The following is a 27,500-nucleotide window of genomic DNA, read 5'->3' on the forward strand; positions in this document are numbered from 1 at the left end:
GTGGATCGCTAGCGACTCTGGGCCCCGTGAGGTCGGCCACCCGAGTCCCCGGGTTCGATGACGAGTGTTGACCCGCTGCCCCCCGGCGCCACCGCCCTGGCCCACGCCTGTCCTTTCTTCCCGTGATTTTTTTTTTTTTTTTCTTCCTCCCACCTCCACTCCTGTCGCCGCTTCCCCCGATCGGATCGGCCCCGCCTTCGTTTGCGTTACTATCCTGGACACCCGTTTCTTTCGTTGTAGCACTGGTGGGGGCTGCGTGACGGCGAGACGACGACCATCCACAGACGGTATCTGGTGGCAGGAAGGAGGGTCTCGGTTAGGCGTCCATTCGATCCACAAAGCCCTCTTGGTGCGCCCTCCGTTCCGTGTCCCCCTCCCCCCACCCCAGCCGGGAAACGCTACTGACCCAGGTGCCGGGGGACGAGGCCGTGCGCCGGCGAGGCAGGTGCTGCGTCCCGGCCGCTCTGCTGCGATCGGCCCGTAGTCGTCACACACGGACTCCCTCACTCCACCACCGTGGTGCCCGGACGCCCCCTGCCTGTTGGTCGCTTTTATACTACCCAAAGAGGTCGACGGGGTGGGCGGTGGGGCTTGAGGAAGCTGTCTGGGAGTACATGGATGGAAATAGGAACAGTTGTAGTTAGAAGGAATGGGAAGGGGGGGGTGGGGGGGTGTGCGGGGGCGGGCGGGAGGGGGGTGTTTTCACGCACGCACGGGAGGGGCGGAGGGGCAGAGAATAGGATCTCAAGATCATTTTGGACATCTCAACCTGTGTTATTCTCCAAGCACCTTCAACAGAAGTATTTGGTGTAAAAGATGACCACAGAGGGACAACTCAAAACACCACCTCTGCGGCTGAGGGGCCCCCGGACAGACAGGGAGGGTCAGGACCGGAAGGACAGCTTCCCTCCTTCCTGGAACCCAGATGGGAAGGCAGAAGTGCTCCCCCACCCCGACTTAGAGTTGAGGCTCTGCCACACTCAGGCGGTGCTACTCGCCCACTCTCTTGCTGTCGAGAAGGAATTCCTGTTCTCCTGTGGGGTCATGTAGTTCGGGGGAACTTCCCAAGCCGCTCAGCTCACAAGAACACCTACGCCCAGTGTCATGAACTCCCTCCCTCACACTCGCCATCCCCCTCTGAAGCCCAGAAGGGAAAGAAAAAGAAAACATCATCGACTGCCTGCCTGCCTGCCTGCCTGCCTGCCTGCCTGCATTTACTATTCTATGTGTTGCCTCACCTATTAACACTGGAAACACAACTCGCATGCCAAATATTCCCATCCTTGTAAAAGCGAACAGTTCAGGGCACCTGGGTGCCTCACTCGGTAAGGTGCCCGAGTCTTGCCTCAGGTCATGATCTCGGGGTTCTTGAATTTCAGCCCCCACATATTCTCTCCCTCCCTACCCCCCTCTCTCCCACTCACTCACTCAACTGGAACGAATGCATACATAATAAGTAAATAAATGTATATGTGTGTGTACACTTCAGCGGGCTCTTAGTCTACTACTCACAAAGCTATGGGACCATCACTGTTCATTCCAAACTATTTCCATCACCTCAAAGAGAAAGAAACCCCACGCCCCCCTCTTCCTCCCCCCCCCCCCCAAGTACCTTCGACACTGACTCGAGGTTTCTCAACAGCCTTGCAAGCCCTGCAATGTTTCCAAACACTGGTGCTCCCCAACCCCCCCCCCCCCCCCCCCCGTCAAAGAACTCCCCTAATTCAGGCACTTCCGGGTTGTTCCAACACCTGGAACGGCGGGGGGGGGGGAGGGGAGACCGCTGTGTTGGGGGGGGGGGCGGCACGGGACACAGAAGCACTCTGAATCCCCTTCCCTTTGCCTCTCTTCCATCTGGGGTTTCCTGAGGTGTATCCTTTGACGCCATCACTCATCTATGAGAAATGAGAAAAAGAGGACCGAACGTGGCTAGATCGTTTTCGATAGCCTGATACGCATACCCACACGCACGCCAAAAGAAACGAAAATTGCGATCCGCTGGAAGGTCAAACGACGGCAGAGTGGTGCAACTAATGACGCTACACTCACACGATACGAGAGAATGCGGCTGTTACAGATTATGTTGGCAGAGAGGTTTTCGTAGCACGGGAATCCGCTTGTGGTGTTCCGATACTTCATGACCAGCGGTGGGAAACCTTCTACGTAGGGTGAGCTCTCTTATAGCCGAAGACACCAAATCATCATTTCAAAGGCTACGGGTGGTGAAATCGCTCTGGCTTGCAACTTCTTAACCCCCTATGTTGTTCTCCATGATTGCATTTCAGCTTCCTCCCTTATCCGAGCCAACGACCCTACCTGGTTTTTAGGTATTTATTTGTTTTTAAAGAGGTTAAGTACGACATTGGGTCCTAAACGGAGGCAGAGCTTTGGCTACTGGTCTCCGAAACGATGATTGTCTCTATATTTGTATGGATCTGCCTAACTTTTGCCTCTCACGCCTTTCCTCTCGCTGCATAACATCTTAAGATGAAGGGAGCCCGCTCAGGTGGGACCGCCGCTTGTGGAAAACGTCATCAGGGCAAAATAGTGAAAGCAGCGTCGATCAAGAATATGTTGCGGGTTACACACACATTCCCGTTTCATCCCCACCCCCCATCGATCAATCACTTACTCCCCTTTGATGCCATGTTTTGTTTATTCCTGTATTTATGGATGGGTTTTCAAAGATTTTATTGTAAGTAAGCGCTACATCCAGCGTGGGACTCGAACTCGCAACCCACGAGATACAGTTGCACGATCCACCACCTGTGCCCACCAGGTACCCTGATGCCACGTTTTCTTTCTTTGCCTCCCTGCCGGCTGGCCTGCCTCCCTCCCGGCCGGCCGGCCTGCCTCCCTCCCGGCCGGCCGGCCTGCCTGCCTGCCTGCCTGCCTCCCTCCCTCCCTCCCTCCCTCCCTCCCTCCCTCCCTCCCTCCCGGCCTCCCTCCCGGCCGGCCTGCCTGCCTGCCTGCCTCCCTCCCGGCCTGCCTGCCTGCCTGCCTGCCTGCCTGCCTGCCTGCCTGCCGGCCTCCCTGCCTGCCTGCCGGCCTGCCTGCCTGCCTCCCGGCCTGCCTGCCTCCCTCCCGGCCTGCCTGCCTGCCTCCCTCCCGGCCTGCCTGCCTGCCTGCCTGCCGGCCTGCCTGCCTGCCTCCCTCCCGGCCGGCCTGCCTGCCTGCCTGCCGGCCGGCCTGCCTGCCTCCCTCCCGGCCTGCCTGCCTGCCTGCCTCCCTCCCGGCCTCCCTCCCGGCCTGCCTGCCTGCCTGCCTGCCGGCCGGCCTGCCTGCCTGCCTGCCTCCCTCCCGGCCGGCCTGCCTGCCTGCCGGCCGGCCTGCCTGCCTCCCTCCCGGCCTGCCTGCCTGCCTGCCGGCCTGCCTGCCGGCCGGCCGGCCTGCCTGCCTGCCTCCCTCCCTCCCTGCCTGCCTGCCTGCCTGCCTGCCTCCCTCCCGGCCGGCCTGCCTCCCTCCCGGCCGGCCTGCCTGCCTGCCTGCCTCCCTCCCGGCCTGCCTGCCTGCCTGCCTGCCTGCCTGCCTCCCGGCCTGCCTGCCTCCCTGCCTGCCTGCCTGCCTGCCTCCCTCCCGGCCTGCCTGCCTGCCTGCCTGCCTCCCTGCCTGCCGGCCTGCCTGCCTGCCTCCCTCCCGGCCTCCCTCCCGGCCTGCCTGCCTGCCTGCCGGCCGGCCTGCCTGCCTCCCTCCCGGCCTGCCTGCCTGCCGGCCGGCCTGCCTGCCTCCCTCCCGGCCTGCCTGCCTGCCTGCCTGCCGGCCGGCCTGCCTGCCTCCCTCCCGGCCTGCCTGCCTGCCTGCCGGCCTGCCTGCCTCCCTCCCGGCCTGCCTGGCCTGCCCTCCCGGCCTGCCTGCCTGCCTGCCTGCCTCCCTCCCGGCCTGCCTGCCTGCCTGCCGGCCGGCCTGCCTGCCTCCCTCCCGGCCTGCCTGCCTCCCTGCCTGCCTGCCTGCCGGCCGGCCTGCCTGCCTCCCTCCCGGCCTGCCTGCCTGCCTGCCTGCCTCCCTCCCGGCCTGCCTGCCTCCCTCCCGGCCGGCCTGCCTGCCTCCCGGCCGGCCTGCCTGCCTGCCTCCCTCCCGGCCGGCCTGCCTGCCTGCCTGCCGGCCGGCCTGCCTGCCTCCCTCCCGGCCTGCCTGCCTGCCTGCCTGCCTCCCTCCCGGCCTGCCTGCCTGCCTGCCTGCCGGCCGGCCTGCCTGCCTCCCTCCCGGCCTGCCTGCCTGCCGGCCGGCCTGCCTGCCTCCCTCCCGGCCTGCCTGCCTGCCTCCGGCCTGCCTGCCTGCCGGCCTGCCTGCCTGCCTCCCTCCCTCCCTCCCTCCCTCCCTCCCTCCCTCCCGGCCGGCCTGCCTCCCTCCCGGCCGGCCTGCCTCCCTCCCGGCCGGCCTGCCTGCCTGCCTGCCTGCCTCCCGGCCTGCCTGCCTGCCTGCCGGCCTGCCTGCCTCCCTCCCTCCCTCCCTGCCTGCCTGCCTCCCTCCCGGCCTGCCTGCCTGCCTCCCTGCCTGCCTGCCTCCCTCCCGGCCGGCCTGCCTGCCTGCCTGCCTGCCTGCCTGCCTGCCTGCCTCCCTGCCTGCCTGCCGGCCGGCCTGCCTGCCTCCCTCCCGGCCGGCCTGCCTGCCTGGCCGGCCGGCCTGCCTGCCTCCCTCCCGGCCTGCCTGCCTGCCTCCTTCCCGGCCTGCCTGCCTGCCGGCCGGCCTGCCTGCCTGCCTCCCTCCCGGCCGGCCTGCCTGCCTGCCTGCCTGCCTGCCTGCCTGCCGGCCTGCCTGCCTCCCTCCCGGCCGGCCTGCCTGCCTGCCGGCCTGCCTGCCTGCCTCCCGGCCGGCCTGCCTGCCTGCCTGCCGGCCTGCCTGCCTGCCTGCCTCCCTCCCGGCCGGCCTGCCTGCCTGCCTGCCGGCCTGCCTGCCTGCCTGCCGGCCGGCCTGCCTGCCTCCCTCCCGGCCTGCCTGCCTGCCTGCCTGCCGGCCGGCCTGCCTGCCTCCCGGCCGGCCGGCCTTCCCGGCCTGCCTGCCTGCCGGCCGGCCGGCCTGCCTGCCTCCCTCCCGGCCTGCCTGCCTGCCTCCTTCCCGGCCTGCCTGCCTGCCGGCCGGCCTGCCTGCCTGCCTCCCTCCCGGCCTGCCTGCCTGCCTCCCTCCCGGCCTGCCTGCCTGCCTGCCTGCCTCCCTCCCTCCCTCCCTCCCTCCCTCCCGGCCGGCCTGCCTCCCTCCCTCCCGGCCTGCCTGCCTGCCGGCCGGCCGGCCGGCCTGCCTGCCTCCCTGCCAGCCTCCCGGCCTGCCTGCCTCCCTCCCTCCCTCCCTCCCTCCCTCCCTCCCGGCCTCCCTCCCGGCCGGCCTGCCTGCCTGCCTGCCTCCCTCCCGGCCGGCCTCCCTGCCTGCCTGCCTGCCTGCCTGCCTGCCTGCCTGCCTGCCTCCCTGCCTGCCTGCCGGCCGGCCTGCCTGCCTCCTTCCCGGCCGGCCTGCCTGCCGGCCGGCCGGCCTGCCTGCCTCCCTCCCGGCCTGCCTGCCTGCCTCCTTCCCGGCCTGCCTGCCTGCCGGCCGGCCTGCCTGCCTGCCTCCCTCCCGGCCTCCCTCCCGGCCGGCCTGCCTGCCTGCCTGCCTCCCTCCCTCCCGGCCTCCCTCCCGGCCGGCCTGCCTGCCTGCCTGCCTGCCTGCCGGCCTGCCTGCCTGCCTGCCTGCCTGCCTGCCTGCCGGCCTGCCTGCCTGCCTCCCTCCCGGCCTCCCTCCCGGCCTGCCTGCCGGCCTGCCTGCCTCCCTGCCGGCCGGCCGGCCGGCCTCCCTCCCGGCCTGCCTGCCTGCCGGCCGGCCTGCCTGCCTGCCTCCCTCCCGGCCTCCCTCCCGGCCTGCCTGCCTGCCTGCCGGCTGGCCTGCCTGCCTGCCTGCCTGCCTGCCGGCCGGCCTGCCTCCCTCCCGGCCTGCCTGCCTGCCTCCTTCCCGGCCTGCCTGCCTGCCGGCCGGCCTGCCTGCCTGCCTCCCTCCCGGCCTCCCTCCCGGCCGGCCTGCCTGCCTGCCTGCCTCCCTCCCTCCCTCCCTCCCGGCCGGCCTGCCTCCCTCCCTCCCGGCCTGCCTGCCTGCCTCCCTCCCTCCCGGCCTGCCTGCCTGCCTGCCTCCCTCCTGCCTGCCTCCCTCCCGGCCTGCCTCCCGGCCGGCCGGCCTGCCTGCCTCCCTCCCTCCCGGCCTGCCTGCCTGCCTGCCTGCCTCCCTCCCTCCCTCCCTCCCTCCCTCCCTCCCTCCCTCCCTCCCGGCCTCCCTCCCGGCCGGCCTGCCTGCCTGCCGGCCGGCCTGCCTGCCTCCTTCCCGGCCTGCCTGCCTGCCGGCCGGCCTGCCTGCCTCCCTGCCGCCCTGCCTGCCTGCCTCCTTCCCTGCCTGCCGGCCGGCCGGCCTCCCTCCCTGCCTCCCTCCCTGCCTCCCTCCCTCCCTCCCTGCCTCTACGTCCAACTAAAACATGAAGTCTGTGATGTGGGAGCTGTAGCCATCTGGTTCTTCCTATATCCCGATCACAGACCAAAGAACGATCTTTGCCATAGATTAGTGTTTTCAATAAATCATCTGTTCGATGGCTATCGATAAAGGAAATTGTCAACTTTTAACGGCTGTGGACCCTGCTCCTGGGCACCCAGGGAAGCTAGGCTTTAACATTTACCAAGCTCCAAATGACCCTGTCAACCCCCAAAGTGTGTGCTCTGTTTCTGCCCTGAGCACACGTTGCATGTCCGCTTCATTTAAATAAACAACAACAAAAATGGATCAAAGGGGTGACTTGGCTGGCTGGCTCCCTCAGCTAGGTCAGGGGAGCGGGTGACTCTTCATTGCTGGGCTGTGAGTTCGGGCCTTATGTTGGGTGTGAAGAGGACATAAAAACAAAACCAATCGATCAGTCAGTCAGTCAGCTGAGAATTAAAAAGGAGCCTTCCAAACATACAGATGAGAAAATGGAAGAAAACCTCCCTGGATCCCCAAAGATTAAAGTCACACAGCTTTGCACATACTGAAAACAGAAAATAAACCCTGCAAAAATTTTCTGCCGTGTCTTTCGTCATTATACCTCGTAACAACAACAACAACAACAACAACAACTCCCCCCCCCCTCCTCCTCCTCCTCCTCCTCCTCCTCTTCCTCCTCCTCCTCCTCCTCCTCCTCCTCCTCCTCTTCCTCCTCCTCCTCCTCCTCCTCCTCTTCCTCCTTCATCCATTCTATTTAAGAATTCCCAACACTGACAACTCTTATAAAGACCATCCAAGCACGGGACACAGAACTGCATTAGACCACATTCTTATGGCTACCAGACAGACATTAGAACTTCCACCCTTCGTGGTGACACCCCGAGCTCACTGATGAGCTCTGCTTCCGAGTACTCCCGTGAAGCACACCACAAGCTCAGTCCGTGTTCACGGGACCACACTTAACAGATCGGGAACAGAACAGAACACACACCATACGGCGTTCACAGCAGCTGACGGAAGGGCAGGAGAAATACAAGTACCTCACACATCCAACTAATGGGGTTCTCTGAGAACAAAACTCTCTTTACGTCTTCCAACGTCTTCCAACGGGTGTGGATGTCCTTTGGATGCAGAAAACATTCGCACGTCATTTGCTATCGTTGCTCTCGGCACGCTCTTGCACCGAGGCCAAGGGACTGAGAGATGCATCTCGCCAGGTTAAAAAAAAATCTATCCATCGTGTGCCACCGCCACTGAGTGTCTGCACGCACTCTCTCCTTTTCTCACTCACACTAGCCTTTCGTACTTTGGCACCACTGTCGGTCGAACACGAGGATCAGAAAACACAAGGTTTCAGAAGTTCAAACAGCCTTCTGGTTCCATAGCACACCCTTGCATTCATAGCATGGATACGACTCCGCGAAATAAAGAGTAGTGGATATAAATGGGACACCCAAGGTCAAAGTCACAGCCTGTATGGTGTGAAGACGAATTCAAGAGTGAGAAAGCACGTAGACGGAAATATTCCTTCCTATGGCAGAATATTTACAGCACTGCTTTCAATGAAGTGCTTCTCCCGTAAACATTTGAAAGGAGATGAACGGCACAGATTCAATGAAGGCTTCATACTGTACTTCTGCATAGGAAGGGAGACAAGTGTCACAAACTACAAACGAAAGCAAAAAGACCAAACGCTGTGACACCATGATCTCCAAAAAGGAGGTTTTCCTGGGGGTGGGGAATTAATGTGGTGGGGTTCCAATTAACACAAGGAAAAAAGAATGTACTTATAATGAATGGGTTCCATAGTGAACACGCACCAAGAATTCACTTGACGAGTCCAGGGATACAATATTACAGGAGAAATCCTTTGATGTCCATTGTAGCCTGTGTGTGTGTGTGTGTGTGTGTGTGTGTGAGAGAGAGAGAGAGAGAGAGAGAGAGAGAGAGAACGAGAACCAATCAGGCAGTTGGTTCGCTTTCAAACACCTGATATTTCGACCCTTGAGGTAACAAAACTTCTAAAATTCCTTTAGCTTTGCCTCTCTTTCTAAAGACAAATGTCAAAAACAGTGGTGAATATACTCCACGCTGAACGTACTGATTCTGAAAACTCTCAGTACGGATGGGTTTTATAATACACTTAACCATGTGTGGGGTGCTTGGTTGGCTCCGTCAGTTAAGTGTGTGACTGCAGCTCAGGTCATGATCTTACGGTTTGTGGGTTCGAGCCCTGCACCGGGCTCTGTGCGGACAGCCTGGAGCCTGCTTCGGATTCTGTGTCTCCCTCTCTCTCTCTCTGCTCCTTCCCCTTCCCACTCTGTCTCTCAAAAATAAATAAATGTTTAAAAAAGAAAGAAAGGAAAGAAAGAAAGAAAGAAAGAAAGAGAGAGAGAGAGAGAGAGAAGAGAAGAGAAGAGAAGAGAAGAGAAGAAAAAAAGAAATACACTTACCATGTGTTTAGAAAAATTTGAATTCCTACCAGTCTATACCTACCCCACTGTCTAAATTCCCCAGCTGGAAGATTTAGAATCTGTGCTTGAGCCAAAGCCTCCAGGAAAACCGCTGCCTGACTCTGCATTTGATGCGGGTCCCCAACCGATGGCCGCACCTGATTTAGAACCACTATCGGAGTTCTTTCCAGAACCAGGGACCCGAGGAGGTTCCTCGACACATGGCACATCGAAGTACCCTACGACCCAGCACTTTCACGACTAAGTACTTAGCCAAAGGATACAGGTCTGCTGTTTCCAAGGGGCACACGCACCTCAGTGTGCATAGCAGCACTATCAACGGTAGGCAAAGTATGGAAAGGGGCCAAATGTCCATCGACGGATGAATGGATACAGAAGAGGCGGTATCCATCTAACAACAGAGCAGTGCGCGGCCACCAGAGGGAATGAAGTCTTGCCATTTGCAAGTACCTGGATGGAACTGGAGGGTGTCATGCAAAATGACATTTGTCCCTCAGAGAAACACATGTATCACAGGACCTCACCCGTGTGAGGACCTTCACTTCCCAAACAGAGGAACTCGGGAAGGGAAGGGAAGAAGGGAAGAAAAAATAACATACAAACAGGAAGGGGGACAAAAACGTAAGAGGCTCTTCCCTAAGGGGAACAAACAGAGGGTTCCTGGAGGGGGTTGTGCCGGGGCGGGGGCTGAAAGGGTGAGGGGTATGAAGGACTCTCCTCCTCAAACCACTGTTGCCCTATAGGCTAACTACCTTGGGGGTACATTGAAAAAATAAATTCAATAATAATATCAGAGAGGGCGAGGGCGAGGGCGAGGGCGAGGGCGAGGGCGAGGGCTACCTGATCATCTGCCAACGTAACAAAGGGAAAGTCCGGGAACCGTTTGGGAATGAAGCTGTCTACCGCTTCTCAGTCCTGGCAAAAGAACGGCTGCAGCTTATAGGCAGTCACGTCCCTCTGTAAGGCACCCGACAAACGCCTTCCTGCTTCTCAAAAGCTCATCTGGGCTTCGATGAGATTCAGGAAGTTTGCAGTCACACCATCGTTCCTCGATCGCATGACTTTCACCTCGGTTTCCTATTACGTAAAACGAACACAGCCAAAGCCCTTTGAAGGACTAGTGTGAATATCTTTCCTGTCCTGAACCAGAAGAACCTCTCCAAAGCTACCAAAATATTCTTTCAGATCCTGTTCGGTTGTTTTCCACGGGAGACCCAACACTCTTAAATCGGACGTTTTCTGGATGGCTCTCTTCACTTTCACTGCTGAAGAAGCAGGCATCTGTCTCGTCCCTTTTTCTGTGGCTATCTTTGGGATAAGTTGACGACTGTCCGCTACCGGATTTCCCCAGCCAGCATCAGGGATGTGCAGAATGTGTTTGACCAGCCGGACACCTCTCATACACTGAGACGCTGGATTCCGGTAGTGCAGTCCACGTGCTGCCGATAAACTGGGCTGTCACTGTGGACAGCAGCACTGTCCCGTCGTCTTCCGATGGCATTTCAATGGGCTCGTCATTCTCATCTTTGGTCACCCGAGTACATTCAGACACCTGCTCTTATTTCTCTGCTAGGGTTCCGCTGCTAGGAAGCCTGACAGGGAACCCGAAGCGGCGAGGGATCCAGGAGCAGCCCAGCTACTGCTTCGCTCCCGCGAAATGGCTGCCTTGTAACTCTTTACGGAAGAGGAAAAAACACCACCGTGACCGCCACCATTTAATAACCTTGCTCTAAGTGTGGAGAAAGCAACCACCCATCCCCAAAAGGAAACTTGGGCAGGCTACACGTACAGGACATATGGAGCCTATACTTGCAAGTGCTTACTTACGTGGGAACATGGAAGGGTCGCCTGAGTCCCTGATGGCCCAGATGGGGTTCTTTGGAGGTGTCTGAATGAGTTTTCTTGTGTGCTCCCTTAGAGCAAGCTGGCCGTGAGACGACGCGGCCAGAAACTAGGAAGCCCTTTGGTTCCATCAGCGAAGCCCCGACTTTTGGGGAGGAACGGACGCTCACGGAGATATCCCGGGCCACATTTGGTTTGTGGGTTGCTGCAGCTTTTTTTTTTTTTTTTTTTTTTTTTTTGGCTTCTTTGCGCCAAATTGGCTGTGTTCTCATTGGAAATGGAAAACACCTGCGCGATGGGATCCATCCGCGGTAATGCTCTCGTGCGATTGGATTTGTTTTTACAAAAGGGGGAGATTTGACCATTGGGTCTTTCGTGTCCTCTCCACAAATAGGAGTGAAACAAAGGCTGATGTTGGTTTGCATCTTGTTTGTGGATCTATGGCCACAGGTGTTATCCATGTGAGATGTTTTCTCTACCTCTGGATGCTATTGCTAACACCAATTTGTAAACGAGCTCCGTTAATGTGTTTCAAGGCAAGCTCTTGTAAACATTGGGCATTCTAACACTCGCGAGGATCAGAACAAACCCAAATGTGTTTCACATTCACGTGAACGGGGTGTGTGTGTGTGTGTGTGTGTGTGTGTGTGTGTGTGTGAAATTCTCTACATTCAGAGTTTTACTCCATAAGAAAGTTGCCTCACGGGAAGGGACACAATTGATGGCCCAGAGAGAGGAGAGATACAAATTGAACACACCTGCCCTCCCCGCTACACCCACACCCACACCCACACCCACAGACCCTTTCCCAATAGTCAGAAGAATGAGGAAGAGGAGGAAGGCAGACAGATGCCAGTGATCCTAAACCCACCCCTCCTCCTCCCCGAGCACAAGCGCCAAGATGGGTGCCCACCCCACGGCCTGCTCCTCCTTCACCTCTTCCACAGGGGGCTGAAAAGCAACCAGAGACAAAGCCACTTTTGCAGGAGGGGAAGACAGGAGACAGAGACGGAAGAAGAAGTAGGAGGTGGACGCGGACGCGGAGTTGGAGGCGCAAAAGAAAAAGATGAAAGACACACAAAAAGGTGAGTCCAAAACTTTAAATCTGCCTGGGGCCTGGCCGGCGGCTCCCTGGCCGCCTCCCCCTCCCCCTGTTTCTGCATCAGTTGGTGTGGCTCCAGTGATCTCCTAGGCCATCCCCGGTGGTGGGGCCTCCCGTGTGAGCCTGATGGTGGGGAAACAGATCGTTTGACTTTTTAGCGGACACGGGTGTGACGTCTTGGGTACTCAAGGCCATGGAAGGTTGATTGCTTACTTAAAATGGACATATTTTCGGAGCCGTCGATAGCAAATACAATGCCGATAGTTAGGTTTTATTCTTGGTGGTGGTGGTTGTAAAATGGCTTGAATTTGGTGCTCTCTGCATGACAAGGCTTTGGGGTGGGCAGCTCCGGTCATGGCCTTGCTTCCGTCCCAATACTGACCCTGTAACTGTGGTCCTCAAAATATACATCTCTGTGACCTTTACAAACAACATAACCCGTTTTCTCCCTCGTTTTACAACAGGTATCAAAATCAAAATCAAAAAAACTTTACAGACACTTACGCCCTTCCTTGTTCCACTCAGACACGCACTCTAGGGTTCAGGCCCGAGGCAGGGGCCTAATCAGCTTTCATGTGACTTCAATTTATGACTTAACGGGTACCCGTTGCAGTCTGTCAGCAAAAAGTACTTCAAACGATGGTGATGGTCGATTTTGTCTCTCGCATACAGTGTTCGTGGGTGAATGTTGACAGGAGATAGGTTAAATACACAAAAATGTTTACTCGTAAACCTTTAAATTTTTTCCTTGTACCATTTATTTTTGAGAGAGAGAGAGAGAGAGAGAGAGAGAGAGAGAATGACTGAGAATGAATGTCAGCGAGGGAGGGGCAGAGACAGCGGGAGACACGGAATCCGAAGCAGGCTCCAGGCTCTGAGAGGTCAGCACAGAGCCCCACGCGGAGCTCGAACTCACGAGCTGTGAGATTGTGACCTGAGCCGAAGTCGGACGCTTAACCGACTGAGCCGCCCAGGAGTCCCTATTTGTAAACTTTTCAAATGGCTTCCCCAATCTTTCGTGACCTGGAACTTCAAAGCTTTGCTAAGTGAAGCGGTAAATTAGGTTCAATTCTTCGGACATCTGAGTCTTTTCCACAGAAGATAAAATACTAAATTGTGAATTACTAAACCTACGGCGTTTTCTTTTGTGTTTTTCTTTTGTTTTTTGTTTTGCTGTGTGTGTGTGTGTGTGTGTGTGTGTGTGTGTGTGTGGTCTTTGGCTTTATTCAGAAAAACTTAACAGTAAAGATACTTGGGTCTGTTAGTAAACAGGTTTCATCGTTTGTCGTTGTTGTTTTTTTTCCTTGAAGATTTGTTTTCCAGCCTATTTCTTTATTTTTAGGGGAGGGAGGGAGGGAGGGAGGGAGAGAGAGAGAGAGAGAGAGAGAGAGAAAGAGAGACACACACACACACACACACACACACACACACACACACTCAGAATGAGTCAGTGGGAGGGGCAGAGGATCCGAAGCGGGCTCTGCGCTGACAGCACAGACAGCCCAACGCATGGCTCAAACTCACGAACCGAACCGTGGGATCATGAGCTGAGCCGAAGTTGGATGCTTAACTGACAAAGCCACCCAGGCGCCCGTTTCATGACTTGTTAAAAATTGTACAGAAAAAGAAAAAAGATACAAAACCGAACACCACAACGTATTTCTGAAAATGATGAGATACATTCGTACACTTGGCAGTGTAAAGAATTCTGGTGTGTGGGGGGCCTGGGTGGCTCAGTGGGTTAAGCGTCTGATTTCAGCTATGGTCATGGTTCATGGATTTGAGCCCTGAGCTGGGTTCTGCACTGACAGTGCAGAGCTCCCCTTTCCCCCCACCTCTCAAAAGAAAGGAATTAACCTAAGAGGAAAAAAAGAACTCCATAAAAAAAAAAAAAAATTAAAAAGAAGGCAGGCAGGCAGGTGGAAAAGAAGAGAGAAAAAACACAAAAGACTATATGGTCAATCGCTATTCTTGGTGTGTTTATGTCAATACTGAAGCCATGTCTGTTAACACTGGACTTATTTTACAAACAAATTAGTTTTCATTGGGCTATCTTTGACAGGAATGGAGGGGTCTCGATAGAAAAAGATTATATTTCAATAGCTCTTTGGTGGATGTTAAATTCTAGTTCTGGTTAATTAATTTTCTTTGACTGTTTGTTGTTTGCCTTTAAAACTGGGCTGGATCCTGAATCCTGGTTTCCTCCAATATCTGACTATGACTCTTCACACTCAGGCTTCCAATCCTCTCCCATCCTCTTATCTTACCATCCTGAAGAACTCAAATGGCCCTTTTCCCTGAAGCCCTGCAAAGGAAAGCTGAACAACTGGAGATAAACTTCAGAGAAATTGCCACAGTTGTAGACAATCTGTGTGCCTGTTGCTCTACGGGCCATTCAGAACGAGACATTTGCTGCTGTTGTGTTTTTGTTGTTTTTAAAGTAGGCTTCACCACGCCCAGTGTGGAGCCCAACTGGAGCCTTGAGCTCACGACCCTGGGATTGAGACCTGAGTGAAGAGCCAGACTTGAAGACTGAACCTGAACCCACTGAGCCACTCAGGATCCCCCAAAATGAGACATTTGAACTACATGCCAGAAAAATCGGTCAGATTGCCCCCTGCCTGCTCACACTCCAGCTGAGGATGCTTCGAGCCTGGCATCTAGACACCTTCTCACTGACCACACTTGGGACTTAGACACTGGGTTTATAAGTTGTTCTAACCATTAACCCGTGGTTTTCTTTTCTTTCTGTAGAAATACCTCTTATTAGTTACCTGATTGCTTGCTGAACGAGGCAGAGTCAAAGCTAGTTCACGAACACTTGCTGCACCTGTATTAGCTCCTCTTTAGAAATAAGAACCCACATTTTCTTTGTATTTTTATAAGTTTCTTAATATTTACTTTTGAGAGGGGGTGGGGGGAGGGAGACCCATAATCTGTAGCTGGCTCCAGGCTCTGAGCTGTCCGCACAGAGTCTGATGCGGGGCTCGAAATCACGAACGGCGAGATCCTGACCGGAGCCAGAGTCCGATGCGTAACCCACGGAGCCACCCAGGTGCCCCAGCAATAAAAGCCCACATAAACAGGGGCACCTGGATGGCTCAGTCGGTAGAGCGCGTAGCTCTCGATCTTGGGGTTGTAAGTTCGAGCCCAACGTTGGGTGTAAAGGTTACTTAATAAGATTAAAAAAAACATAAAAGTAAAATCAGACAGCAATTCACTTGGGTACAGTAAGAGGCCCTTGACCACCACAACCTTCCCCTCCGCGCCCCCCACCCCCCCAAGGTGGTTATAACATTGGGTTTGACTATACTGTTACTATTTCTTAGAATACACTTGGGGAGAAAACTCAGGATATGATGCAGTACCAAAGTATGCAGAAAAATATCCAAGATCTCAGATAGGAACTATCTCTGATACCCACCCCCACCCCCACCCCCACCCCCAATTAGCGCAAGGGAGCAAAAGTTGTGACCTGCACCCTGTCAAATCCTTCCCTTCCAAAGCCCCTGCCACACCCTAATTCGGCTTGAAATAGTTTCAGAAGGTGGCCCCCCACCCCTGTTCCATAAAAGTGGAACGAGGGATTGACAATGGAAACTTATAAAGGGGAAGAAAACTTTACACCTCTGACTCCATGTTGCTTCGATTCCCTTCACAACTTCTGTGTAGCCCTGCACCTCGGCCTGTGACAGGTGAGATTTACAGAAACTGTCCTCACCGGGGGAGATAAACGGATAGCCCGAGCCCGAGCCATCACCCATCATCGTCCCCATTCCTTACCATTGGGAAATGATCCAAACTCCAGAGGCTGGGGGTGAGTGTGGGGGGCGGGGAGTGGGGAGTGGGCAATTGAAACTGTGCCACGGAGGGTTAAGGAGGCTGACGCTCGCTCTCTCTCGCAGACAACCTAAATCTTGTTCTTCAGAGAACTATTTGCCCCTAATCAGCTATTGTGTCTTTTCAGGTCCCACAGACAAACTCTAGCTGTCTCTGAAGAGGCCTGGACTCAAGGTCCACCGATATGCTTGCAGCCTATAAGCCAGCACAGCCCTGAGAGAAAGAGCCTAAGTCGCCATCCAGGTTATACCAGCTCTCGGGGCATACCCACAGCCCCTTCTCCGTGTCCTAAGGTAACCTGCTGACATCAGGGACTAAATGTTGCCTCGTTCTCATGTGAAATCTCCGCCCCTAAGTAAACCTGGGGATATGCATGACAGGTATGTTTCCTCAATGTGGGTGCTCCATCTTTCCTCATCAATAATCACAGATGTGCCTTCCCTTTTATCAACAGGTATGTAAAGGATTCTTGGGATGTCATTCTTTTGTCAATTCAAGTCTATTCCAATGTTGCACTGGCTCCTTCAAATTGTCCTTGTTGAAAGTGTGTTGCTGTCCCTGTCTCTCTGTTAAAAATGCTTTGCCAAATACAAAGGCAGACCATCTGAGCCAAGCACATGAACTATGTCTGCTGGTCAATGGAACTTACAGAGAACATACGTCACTTTTGAGTTTCCCACCATTTATGTTACAATACGTTCGCCCCAACGAGGAACCCTAGGTGGTTCAAAGACACATATGTGTGCTTACACACACACACACACACACACACACACACACACACACACTCACTCTCATACCCAGCAAGGAGGGACACACCCAGGGCATACAAGACAGTCACCTGGCACTGAGGGACATAAAAACATCAAGTTGATCATCCGTGATTTCTGAGGAAAGATTATCGACCAAGACGGGGAAATGATAAAGGAAATCCTAAACTTTTAATGTTGGTGGTCTCCCAGGGAAGCTATATATGTAATATTTACCGAGGTCAAAGGGACTCCAGAAAACCTCAAAGCATGAGCTCTTTTTCTGTCCTGAGCACAGATTGTATGTCTGGTTTGTTTAAAAAAAAAATTTTTTTTTTAAACATAACTAACTAAAAAAGGGGGCTTCCAAAGGGGGCTTATAAAGATGAGGGAAACAAAAGAAAACAATACAAAAACCTTCCTGGTCGCCATAAGATTGAAGTCATACAGCCTTGCACATACTAAAAACAGAAGATAAAGTCCGTAACTTTCTGGAATGTGTTCTTTCTCCTCATGGTGATTCCTAACATCTGCGCCCCCCCCCCCCCCCCGGCCCCGTGCCCTGTTTATCCTTTTTTTTTTTTTTTTTTTTTTTTTTTTGGTAAGCTGTATGTATGCCCAATGTGAGGTCTTCCCCAGATGACTGACTTGTTTGTGAAGATTGCATATCCCCGTCAGCCTTCCTAACTTGGGCTCCAAGGAAACTCTTTTCCTTCCTCTTTAAAATTGTTTTTAAAAAGGCTCATTCATTGTGCATCGACATAGGGTAAAAGCTATAAAAGGTAAACAAGACATAGTGAGGGGACAAACTGGGAAAGGTGGACAGCGTTTAAAAGATGCTTTTAAATGCTACACTTCTTCCTGCCTTTCCTTCACAGGTAGGACAGCACCTACACGTACTGTCGTTGGCAATGGTCATCGGCCTAGAGAGGAAGAAACCATTCCATAGTTTTCCACACGGCGGATGAGAAGGCCCTCTCGGACCAAATCCAGGAACTCCCTTACTGTGAGCCAAGGACCGGTGTTTTGTCGTTTTCCTTTCAGTTGTGGTTAGAAGTAGAAGTAGACATCACCTACAATTGAGATTTTTCACCATATAGAAGCGTAGAGCTCAGTGGTATTAGGTGCAACATTCACGTCCTCCTCGTTGCGTTCTCTCTTTCCATTCCATTTGTTGTAGTGTTTTAAGATTTATGTTTTTATTTTTTTAATTTTTTAATTTTTTTTTAATATATGAAATTTATTGTCCAATTGGTTTCCATACAACACCCAGTGCTCATCCCAAAAGGTGCCCTCCTCAATACCCATCACCCACCCTCCCCTCCCTCCCACCCCCCATCAACCCTCAGTTTGTTCTGTTTTTAACAGCCTCTCTTATGTTTTGGCTCTCTCCCACTCTAACCTCTTTTTTTTTTTTTTTTTTCCTTCCCTTCCCCCATGGGTTTCTGTTAAGTTTCTTAGGATCCACATAAGAGTGAAACCATGTGGTATCTGTCTTTCTCTGTATGGCTTATTTCACTTAGCATCACACTCTCCAGTTCCATCCACGTTGCTACAAAAGGCCATATTTCATTCTTTCTCATTGCCACGTAGTATTCCATTGTGTCTATAAACCACAATTTCTTTATCCATTCATCAGTTGATGGACATTTAGGCTCTTTCCATCATTTGGCTATTGTTGAGAGTGCTGCTATAAACATTGGGGTACAAGTGCCCCTATGCATCAGCACTCCTGTATCCCCTGGATAAATTCCTAGCAGTGCTATTGCTGGGTCATAGGGTAGGTCTATTTTTAATTTTGTGAGGAACCTCCACACTGCTTTCCAGAGCCGCTGCACCAATTTGCATTCCCACCAACAGTGCAAGAGGGTTCCCGTTTCTCCACGTCCTCTCCAGCATCTATAGTCTCCTGATTTTTTCATTTGGGCCACTCTGACTGGCGTGAGGTGATATCTGAGTGTGGTTTTGATTTGTATTTCCCTGATGAGGAGCGACGTTGAACATCTTTTCATGTGCCTGTTGGCCATCCGGATGTCTTCTTTACAGAAGTGTCTTTTCATGTTTAAGATTTATGTTTTTAATGTTTACTTATTGGTTTAAAGGGGGGGGGGTGGGAGGGAGGGAACCCCAAGCAGGCTCCGCACTGTCCGTGCGAGAACCCAACGCAGGGCTTGGTCTCACGAACCCTGAGATATGACGTGAGTCAGAATCAAGCGTGGGATGCTTCACCCACTGAGCCACCCAGGCACCCCACCCATTCCATTTGTTTTAAAGACACAAACGTTGCAAACGTGTTTTTTTTTTTCCCAACTTTTATTTATTTTTGAGATAGAGAAAGAGCATGAATGGGGGAGGGTCAGAGAGAGGGAGACACAGGTTCTGAAGCAGGCTCCAGGCTCTGAGCTGTCAGCACAGAGCCCGACGTGGGGCTTGAAACTCACGGACCGTGAGATCATGACCTGAGCCCAAGTCGGACACTTATCCGACCGAGCCCCCCAGGCGCCCCACAACCTTTTTTTTTTTTTTTAAAAGTTTGTCCATCCATTCCTTCATTCCTTCATTCATTTTTCACATTCTCTTCACTCGATGTGGGACTTGAAGTCACAACCCTGACAGAGGTCAAGAGTCCAAGAGTCGCATGCTCTTCTGAGTGAGCCAGCCAGGAGCCCCTTCCATTCCATGATTTGAAACAACCCCAGGATCCTGACTCAGACTCCCAAATTGACGGATGAGAGCCCCACCCACGCCCTCTAGGCCATCTGTGGGGCTGTTTCATGTGTGTCCATCTTCCTTCCTCCTTTTAGTGGCACGTCAAAGGTTGCGTGTGAAACAGCCAGTGACTGTGGAATGAAACTGTACTCCATTTCCCTTTGGAAGCAGGTGGGAGAGGGAGGACAGGTCAATGGCTAATCAATAGAGTGTTAGTGTTGCTTTACAGGAGTGTGCCCGCTGGGACCATCACCCGGGGTCACAATTGTCCCCTGTCAGGCCTCCCTCACCCTCTATCCCTTATTGCTCCATGCCTGTGTTTGGCCTCTGAACCCTAAGACCCCACCATCACGTGTTTCATGCCACCCCCTAACTCTGACTCGGCAGGCCACGCCACGCCACACCATGCCGCTCGCTCGCTCGCTCGCTCGCTCGCCCGCTCGCCCGCCAACTCCTTACCCTTCCACGTACCTGCACCCCCACCCCTGGAAGGCATTATAGTAAGATATCATCCTCCACATCCATGATTCTCAAACGGTTTATTGAGGTTTCCTGGGTTAGGAAAAGGAGGGGACTCTCTTTCTTCCAGAGAAGGCAAGTTCTTCAGACATCATCTTCTCCCCTCCCCCCTTCTCTCCCCCCCCCTTCTTTCTCCCCCCCCCCCCCTTCCTCCCTTTCCTCCCAGTAGTTCAGAAATTTCAGCCTAAGGGTTGGGGGAGTTGAAGAAAGCCATTCAATGGAGAGAAGCCCCAGGCTCAGACTTTAACAGAAAGCTTTCTGCATTTGAACGAAGGGGTTGAATGAGGCCGATTAGAATGAATCGCCCTGAACCTCCCTTCCACTACCACTCCCATCCCCGCCCCCACCCCTGCCGCACCCCCACCCCCCACTCCCACCCCCCACGAGTCCTCCAGTGGTTTGGGGAACTGAAGGCTGCGGGTGGGCAGGGGGTGGGGGCGCGTGCATCCTAAGCGGCAAAGTAGGCCCCTGGTCCACAGGAAAAATACAAAGTCTATGTACCGAAATCTGTTGCGTCTGTATACGCCGATAATGACACCGCAGAAAGACAAATTAGAAAAGAAAAGAAGAGAAAAGAAAAGAAAAGAAAAGAAAAAGAAAACAACCCCCCAAAAACAATCCCACTTACAACGGTACCAAAAATAATAATGAAGACCACGAAAAGAAATAAAGGAACAAAGAAACATCCGGGCACGAGCGAGCGGGTCTCCCTGTACGTCAGATACGTTAGAGGGTCCCTCTCCTAGAGGCCCCTTCAGCTCAACGGTGGGCTGCGGTGTCCCTGTCTCTAGCCCGATTCATCTTGGTGCGAGGACCCAAAGTGGCCAAGCAGGCCCCTGGTCCACGGGAAAAACCATGCTCTGGGTCCAGCGGAGTTGTGTGTCTCGGGCACAGCGGTCAAGGGGTTGGCGAGATGTGTGTGGAGGAGAGGAGGTATCTGTTCCGGGGCCGCCCTCCCGGGCACCGCTCTGGCTGAGAAGAGGGCAGTGGGGCGCGGCCTGGACCTGGACGACAGTTACTGCCTGCTCCTGGGCTGAGGGCTGAGGGTAGTGGGGCAATGCCCACGCTGGCTCCTGTGACGCAGTTCGTCCTGGGCACCTTCTGTGGTTTCTGTGCAGGTGCCGGTTGCCGTGATGACCGAGGAGGCTAAACTCCTCTCTCCGCCTGGTTATTCAGACGCCCGATCCTCCCGTGTTCTCGGTACGTGGACTGACCCGCCACCCTCCCATGCCACCAGACCCCTTGTGCCAATATCTCCTGTTTCAGAGTGCTTTCGCCTTGTCCGGAAAGTAAACAAACAACACTCGCAGATACCCACCCCGCGAGAGAACAAAGAGACGTCCGGCCCCGAGCGAGCGAGTGGGTCGCCCTTGTGCCTCAGTGTACTTTAGAGACTCGGTCTCTTAGAGACACCTGAAGCTCAACGATGGGTTGCGGTGTCCCTCCCTGTCTCTGGCCCGGTTCCATCCCCGGACGAGTCCCACAGTCTCTTTGCACGACGACGACGACGACGACGACGACGACGACACCACCGCTCGCTCACGTGAGCCGGAGGCAACGTGCTAACGGGACCGGAGGGTGGCACTGTGGATTCAAAGTGACCTACGCGCTGAAGCGTCTGTAAACGTGGTGTCCGGAAACCTTGGACGTTGCCGTGCCCTGGATGAAATCGTCGCTCTGGAGACTCGGGCACGTGTCGCCCACCTTCTCTACGTTCTTCCTACCTTTAGCCTCCCTGTGTGTGTTTGCCCGACATCTTGCCTGATGGTTCACGGAGGAACGAGACACCCATCCGGCAAGAGCTGATGCTCCACTCACCACGGCACATGACTGACGGAAAAGAATACGCACGGGCCCGCACTCATGTTACCCTTCGTTCTCCACCGTGTCAGAAAAACATGTGGCCTGCCTTCCTCCTGTCCAAAGCCAAACTGGAAGGAAGACCTAGATGTAAAGGAAACGTTAGAGAAGCTTTCAAAAAGTAGCAGCAAGCAAGCAAGCAAGCAAGCAAGCAAGCAAGCAAAGTAAACCACCCACCCCTACCCTCCTGCCCAGCAGGTGCAAGAAGCGTGCGCGGAGCACTCTCCTCCTTTTCTCCCTGGAAGTCCCCTCCCCCCCCCCCCCCAGGATGTCTTTCCTACGCCACCAGGGGAGTGACATTCTTATCCTCAAGGACAGGAGGAGAAGTGGAGAGAATTCTAGAGGAGAAAAGATCTTGGTTGGTTGGTTTCGTTGGTTTTAAAATCCTCCTCATCCTTTAGCCTCCCCATGTAGTTCAGTTAGTCGTCCACCGTCGCTTCTCCTTGTTCAACCCAATATACAAGCGTTGAGGTCTGGCCACTTCTCAGGGTCTTGGTTTACCTCAGGAGGGGCTCTACCTGTCACGTGAAACTTGTAGGAAATCAATGTGTCAGCTCCTTGTACGGTTAGCCTGTCTCGTGTCAGTGTCACCCTCAGGGTCACCTGCAAACCCTAAGAGGGTGGAGGCATAGGGTGTGTCTCGGTGACACCTTCCTTCTCCCTGCCGGGCCCCCCCCCCCCCCTTTGGACTGTAGGGTCCTCTGGGAACCGGGACATTTTTAGTGAGTGGCTATTAACTCCTTCCGTTCTCCATCTCCCCCCCCCCCCCCCCCGCCGCCGCCGCCGCCGCCGCCGCCGCCGCCGCCGTAGTAGTAGTGTGTTTATTGAGGACAGTAATGGTGAAAGCCATATTCTTGTCGCTTGCCATGCCGTGCACTTGCACCCATGTTCCCCGTAGCTGTTTGTGGTCTTTGGACTTCGCCGTGGCCCCGTGCGACAAAGGACTTTGCTTAAGCTTTATCCGTGGTCGTTCGTTTATCCATCACCCCCTTTCTGCCCCCCCCCCCCCCCCCCCGCAGCTTGCTTTGTAATGTTTCCGAGAGAGACGTTCCCCCGCTTGACCCGACAGAATAAAAATGGCTCGTCCGGGGGCGCCTGGGGGGCTCGGTCGGTTGAGCGTCCGACTTCGGCTCAGGTCATGATCTCGCGGTCCGTGGGTTCAAGCCCTGCGTCGGGCTCTGTGCTGACAGCTCAGAGCCTGGAGCCTGTTTCGGATTCTGTGTCTCCCTCTCTCTCTGACCCTCCCCCGTTCATGCTCTGTCTCTCTCTGTCTCAAAAATACATAAATGTTAAAAAATTAAAAAAAAAAAAAAAAAGGCTCGTCCGTCCGTTGTTGTTCTGGGAGTACTCTCTCGCGTGGTTTCGGTTTGACCGTCCGTCTCCCTCCCTCCCTCCCTGCCCGCCGAAATGTGTCTAAGTCCTCCCTCCCGGGAGCGCGGGCGCTGCCTGGGCCGCTCTGGGCCGCCCGTGCCTCACGGGCGCCCGCGGCCCGCCCGGTGTGTGCGGGGAATTTTCCGCGCACGTCCGCCTCGGCCGGCCGGGGAGTCGAGTGGCCGGTCTGCCCCGCCCTTTCCAGCGGCAGCCGCCCCGATGCATTTTTCGAGTGTCCCTTGGGCTGCCGGGGTCGCGCCGTGCCGGCCGGGAGCTCCCGAGGCGGACGCCCTCCGCCGGCCTGGGACCGAGAGGCGGCATCCGGAGTGGGCCGGGACGAGATCGGGCGGCCGGGCCGCCGGCTGTGCGCCCTCACGTCCCCGAGATCGCGAGCTGTCCCCGCTGACGTTTCGGTCGGTTGTCGGGCGCCACCTGGCGGCCGCTTTTATATAGCGTTTCCCCTCCGGAGCGTCGGCGACGTCGGCAAGGGATGCGATTTGGTCGCGGTGTCCGGGGCGGAGTTCCAGAAGGCCGGCGACGTTGGCGTGATCGTCCCGCTGTCGTCGGGGCGCCGGCGGCTGGTGCACTTGCCGGAGATTGAACCTCCGGGTATATGGGGGAGTAGTGGCGGCGCTCCCTGGGAGCGAGCTGAGGTGGGGGGCTGCCCGGACGGGTCGACCAGCACCCGCCGGTGCTTTCCTCCCCCAACCCCTGGACCGCGGGGACCGCGGGGACCTCCCGGGGCCGCCACCCGGAGACTGTGGCCACGTCGGTCGCTCGTCGGTCCTTCCCTGCCAGGCGTCTTTTGTCTTCCCTCCCGCGTCGCGGTCGGGCCGGGCTGGGCCGGGCTGGGCCGGGCCGGGCCGGGCCGGGCTGGGCCGGTGAGGACCGTCCTGAGCCTTGAGGGGAAGCCCGCGGAGGGCGCCGTGGGCCCGGGAGGGGGCACGCGTGGGGCTCCCGGTCGTTGGACCCGATTTTCTCCCCAGATTTTCCGAGGCCCGCTGCGGAGTTGGGGACCGGGCCTGACCGGACCGGGCCGGGCCGCGAGGGGAGGCCCGTATAGGGCGCCAACGCCGGCGCGCCCGCGATCCCCGTTGAGGTCCCGCCGTCGGGGGCGCCTCCGCGGAATTCAACCCCCCCCCAAAACAGTCCCAGCCGGGGGTCGGGGACTGGCACGGGGCCGGTCTTGCGAGGGCCGGGGAGGCTTCCGCAGGCGACAGCGCGGAGTGTTTTATTTTTCTAAGTCCCGACCAGGAGACGACCCGTGCACGGGCGAACGTGTAACGGGGCAGGGCCTACCCGGCCAGCCCCTCCCCTCCGAATCCCGCGATTCCCCGGTCGGTCGGTCGGTCGGTCGGTCGGTCGGTCCTGGGGTCGACCAGATGGCCCCCGGGGACTTCCGGGTGGGGGGGGGGTGTGTGGTTGCTTGGCGGCGATGGGAAGAGGCTTGGGGCCCGTGGCCGGGCCAGGGTCCCAGAAGGTCCCAGTGACCTGTGGCTCGGCCCCGCCTGCCAACGCGGTTATTTTTGTCTCCTCAAAGGAGTGCTTTTTGCTGCCAGGTAGGTGCTGACACGTTCTGATGTGGCGGTTGTCATCCTTTAAGAGAGACTTGGGCCTCGTCGTCGATGGCGTGGCTCCGGGCTTGGTGGTGACGCCGAGCCGGACCCGACTCCGCCCTTGCCTGCCTGCTTGCTCGAGCCGTCTGCCTGGGCCTGCGTGCCGGCTCTTGTGCATCCAGGTGTGGTCCAGGCTGTGGTGCCACCTCCGGTCTCTGGCACCCGAGGGCAGCGTGGGGAGGCGGCGTGGGTCTTCTACCCTGTGCGCTCCCCGCTGTGGGCACCCGGCCGCGGTCGTGACAAACCCACCCTTGCAAGGCTCCGTGCCGCGTGTCAGGCGTTCCCCTTTCCCCTTGTGGGTTGTCCGGCTGCCTGTTCCCTGGGAGAGGTGGGGGAGGGGTGCTGGCGAGGCTGAAGCAGGCCCTCCTCTGGTCGCTGTCCTCGCTGGGCGTTTCCCCAGCCCCCCCCTCACCCCAGGACTGCCCTGTGTGGCGGTAACCGATCGATGTGGTGATCTCGCGCTCTCCTGGGCCGGGCCTAAGCCGTGTCAGACGAGGGACGGACACTCCTGGCGGGTGGGACCGCTCTTCTCGTTCTGCCTGCGGGCCCCATGCTCCTCCTTCCCGCCTGTGGGCGGTGCAGGGGGGTGCAGAGGGGTGCGGACTCCGGCCCGACCCCGGCCTCCCGTCGCTGCGGGACTGGGGTCAGCTGACGCAGCGGACACTCTCGCTGGCCTCTCCTGGCTGTGTGTGGTGGGTGGCCTCCTTCCCCGTGGTGGGGGGGGCCGCACCTGATGCCACGCTGCTCACCGCCTGGGCGTGCTGAGCGTGTGGCGCCTGGCCCTCCGTGGTGCCCCTGGAGCGCTCCAGGTCGTCTCAGGTGCCTGAAGCCGAGTGGTGGCGCCGTTCCCTGTTCCCAGCGTACCCCCCTTTGGGTCGCCGCCGTTGGCGGAGATGCCCGAGGTGGGCGGGTGGCAGAATCGGTGAAGGGAGGCACACCCGTTCCCCCTGCTGTGGGGAGCGGGCGCCTTGTCGTCCCCGCCCCGCAACGGCCGCTGTTGCCCGGAGGGTGTGGGGGACTGACTTGGTGGGGCGAGTTGAGTGATCGTGGCGGGCCGAGCCGGCGCCGTGGCGCTTGGCCAAAACCCTCTCTGAGCGAGGACTTGTCGGTTTCTTGCCCAGCGCGTTGCTGCTGGTGTTTCGCCTCGGTTTTTCTCGGGCCTCACCTGGAGGCGCGGCGCTCCTTCCGGGCGGTGACACAAGCAACCTCGCGCGTGGGGAAGGCAGGCGGCCCTCGTTGGTGTGGGCCCTGATCGCGAGTGCTCTGGAATGCCCTGTGTCAATCCGTTGCCGTGGACCTTTCTCCCCCGCCCCGGGTCCTGGCGGCCCCGGGAAGAAACGCCTTTTGTTTGGCGGGTCCCGATGGGGGGACGAATTTGGGTGGGGGGCGACGCGCCCTTGGTGAGAAAGCCTTCTCTAGCGATCCGAGAGGGTGCCTTGGGGTACCGGAACCCCCCAGTCGCTGCCCCTCCTGTGCGCGTAGTGGCCACCCGTGTGTGGGGTGACTGCATGCCCTTGTGCGTGTTAGGCGGAGCCTTCTCTCCCGCGTGAGAGGAGGTCTGTCGGCCCCGCGGTGGGGCCGAGCGCCGCTCTTCGCCTACCGCGGCCTGCGCCTCCCCCCTCTGAGTCGGGGGAGGGTCACGCCAGGCCTGGCCGGTGTCCGGCGCCGGGGCCCGTGCGCCTCGGGCGTGTGGTGTGCGAGCGCGCGCGCACGCGCGCGGTGTCCCCCCGCTTCTCCCGTGGCGGTGTGTGTCCCGAGGGGCTTGGGGCGCCCCTGCGCGCCCCGCCCCCCCCTGCGCCGCGCGGGCGGCGGCTGTCTCCCGCCCGCCCCCGTTCCGGGCTCGCCGCTGGCGGGTGGCGCGCGGGCGCGGGTCGGGGCCGCCTGGCTTCGGGAGGCGCTTCCCTGGGGCGTGGCTCCGGGATGGACCGATCGGATGGAGGTTGGAGACGGGCTCCCGCGGCGGGGGTCCCGTGGGTCCGGACCCCAGGGCCGTGTGTTGTGGGGCGGGGCCTGGCTCGTGGGGAGGCTCGCTAAGGGTGCTGAGGCCGGCTGGCGCCGCGGGCGTCATGGGACCGCCCTCGTGCTGGTGGCGGTGGGATCCCGCGCACGTTTACCCGGTGGCCTGGCTCGCGTCTCCGTTGGCGCGCCCTTCCCCGAGCCCGTGCCCTCCTCCGCGCGCGTGCTCTCTGGTCCTCGCTTCGTGCGTGTGCCCCCCTCCCTGCCGCCTCCGGCCCACCTCCCGTTCTGTGCTGCTTTTGTTTCCCCGTCTCGGCTTGGACGACCGAGCGCCGCGTCCGCCCCTTCTCCTCTCCCTCCCCCGTCACCGTGTCGGGCCCGAGACCAGGCCTCGCCGTTTGTCGGGTGCCCGCCCCCCCCTTGGGCCGCCATGGCTCTTGGGGGGCCGGGTCCCGGGCGGAGTGCTGTCGGCCCCACTCGTGTGAGTGAAGGAAGGGGGGAAGAAGAGAGAAAGGGGCGCCGGCTGCGCGCGTCGGGGGTCCGGCTGGGGTGGGGCGCGGGTGGTGGGTCGCCGCGCGTGCGGGAGAGCGTTCCAGGGGCCGGTCGCGCGGCTGCTGCGGGTGGCAGGGCCCCGGAGGGCCCTCTGCGAGGGTTTGCCCCAGGGTTCGCCGAGGGGGCGGGCCGGGTCGGCGTCCGGGGGTGCCACGGGACCGCCCTTGTGCTGGAGGCCTCGGGCGGTGGGACCCCGTGCGCGCCCCGGTGGCGACTTGGCTCTGCCCCCTCGAGGCGCCTGGTTGGAGACCCGTGGGGCTCCCTTGCCGTTGGCCCGCGGTCCTGTTCCCCGTCGCTCTTTGCCGGCGCCTCGTTGCCCTTGCCGCCAGGCGTCCGTGTCGTGGCCTCCTCCGTTCGGCTACCAAACCCGGTGGCGCGCTCTGGTGTGTGGGCGCTTCCCGGGCCCGCTGCGGCCTCCTCTCCGTGTCCGCCGCCACCGTCCGGCCCGGCGGCGGTGTTGTGTGCAGACGGGGGGGGATCG

At 57.7% G+C, this 27,500-nt stretch overlaps 1 protein-coding gene, 1 long non-coding RNA gene and 1 pseudogene across 2 annotated transcripts; 1 reads left to right on the forward strand and 2 right to left on the reverse strand.

The window, feature by feature from the left end:
• Positions 1–7,621: 7,621 nt before the first annotated feature.
• LOC122486035 lies at positions 7,622–11,051 on the reverse strand (annotated as a pseudogene).
• A 4,795-nt stretch (positions 11,052–15,846) lies between these two features.
• LOC122486054 lies at positions 15,847–17,684 on the forward strand. Its single transcript, XR_006298001.1, has 2 exons — positions 15,847–16,067; positions 17,315–17,684. It is a non-coding gene; the product is annotated as an uncharacterized LOC122486054 (long non-coding RNA).
• A 7,314-nt stretch (positions 17,685–24,998) lies between these two features.
• LOC122486036 (translation initiation factor IF-2-like) lies at positions 24,999–26,579 on the reverse strand. Its single transcript, XM_043585509.1, has 3 exons — positions 25,677–26,579; positions 25,376–25,505; positions 24,999–25,078 (listed from the first exon to the last, which is right to left on the reverse strand). Exons 1-3 carry the CDS (start codon positions 26,577–26,579, stop codon positions 24,999–25,001), a joined length of 1,113 nt encoding a protein of 370 aa, XP_043441444.1.
• Positions 26,580–27,500: the final 921 nt, after the last annotated feature.

The sequence above is a fragment of the Prionailurus bengalensis genome, chromosome E1, assembly GCF_016509475.1.
Source record: "Prionailurus bengalensis isolate Pbe53 chromosome E1, Fcat_Pben_1.1_paternal_pri, whole genome shotgun sequence".
Taxonomy (NCBI): domain Eukaryota; kingdom Metazoa; phylum Chordata; class Mammalia; order Carnivora; family Felidae; genus Prionailurus; species Prionailurus bengalensis.

Coding starts and splice junctions, on each gene's coding strand:
- LOC122486036 (XM_043585509.1), bottom strand. CDS start 26,579: ATGACGCCCGCGGCGCCAGCCGGCCTCAGCACCCTTAGCGAGCCTCCC. Junction 25,506..25,676: donor AAGGAGCGCCGCGCCTCCAG/GTGAGGCCCGAG, acceptor TCCGGGCAACAG/CGGCCGTTGCGGGGCGGGGA. Junction 25,079..25,375: donor CGGCGGCGACCCAAAGGGGG/GTACGCTGGGAA, acceptor CACCGCCCACAG/GCGGGAAGGAGGAGCATGGG.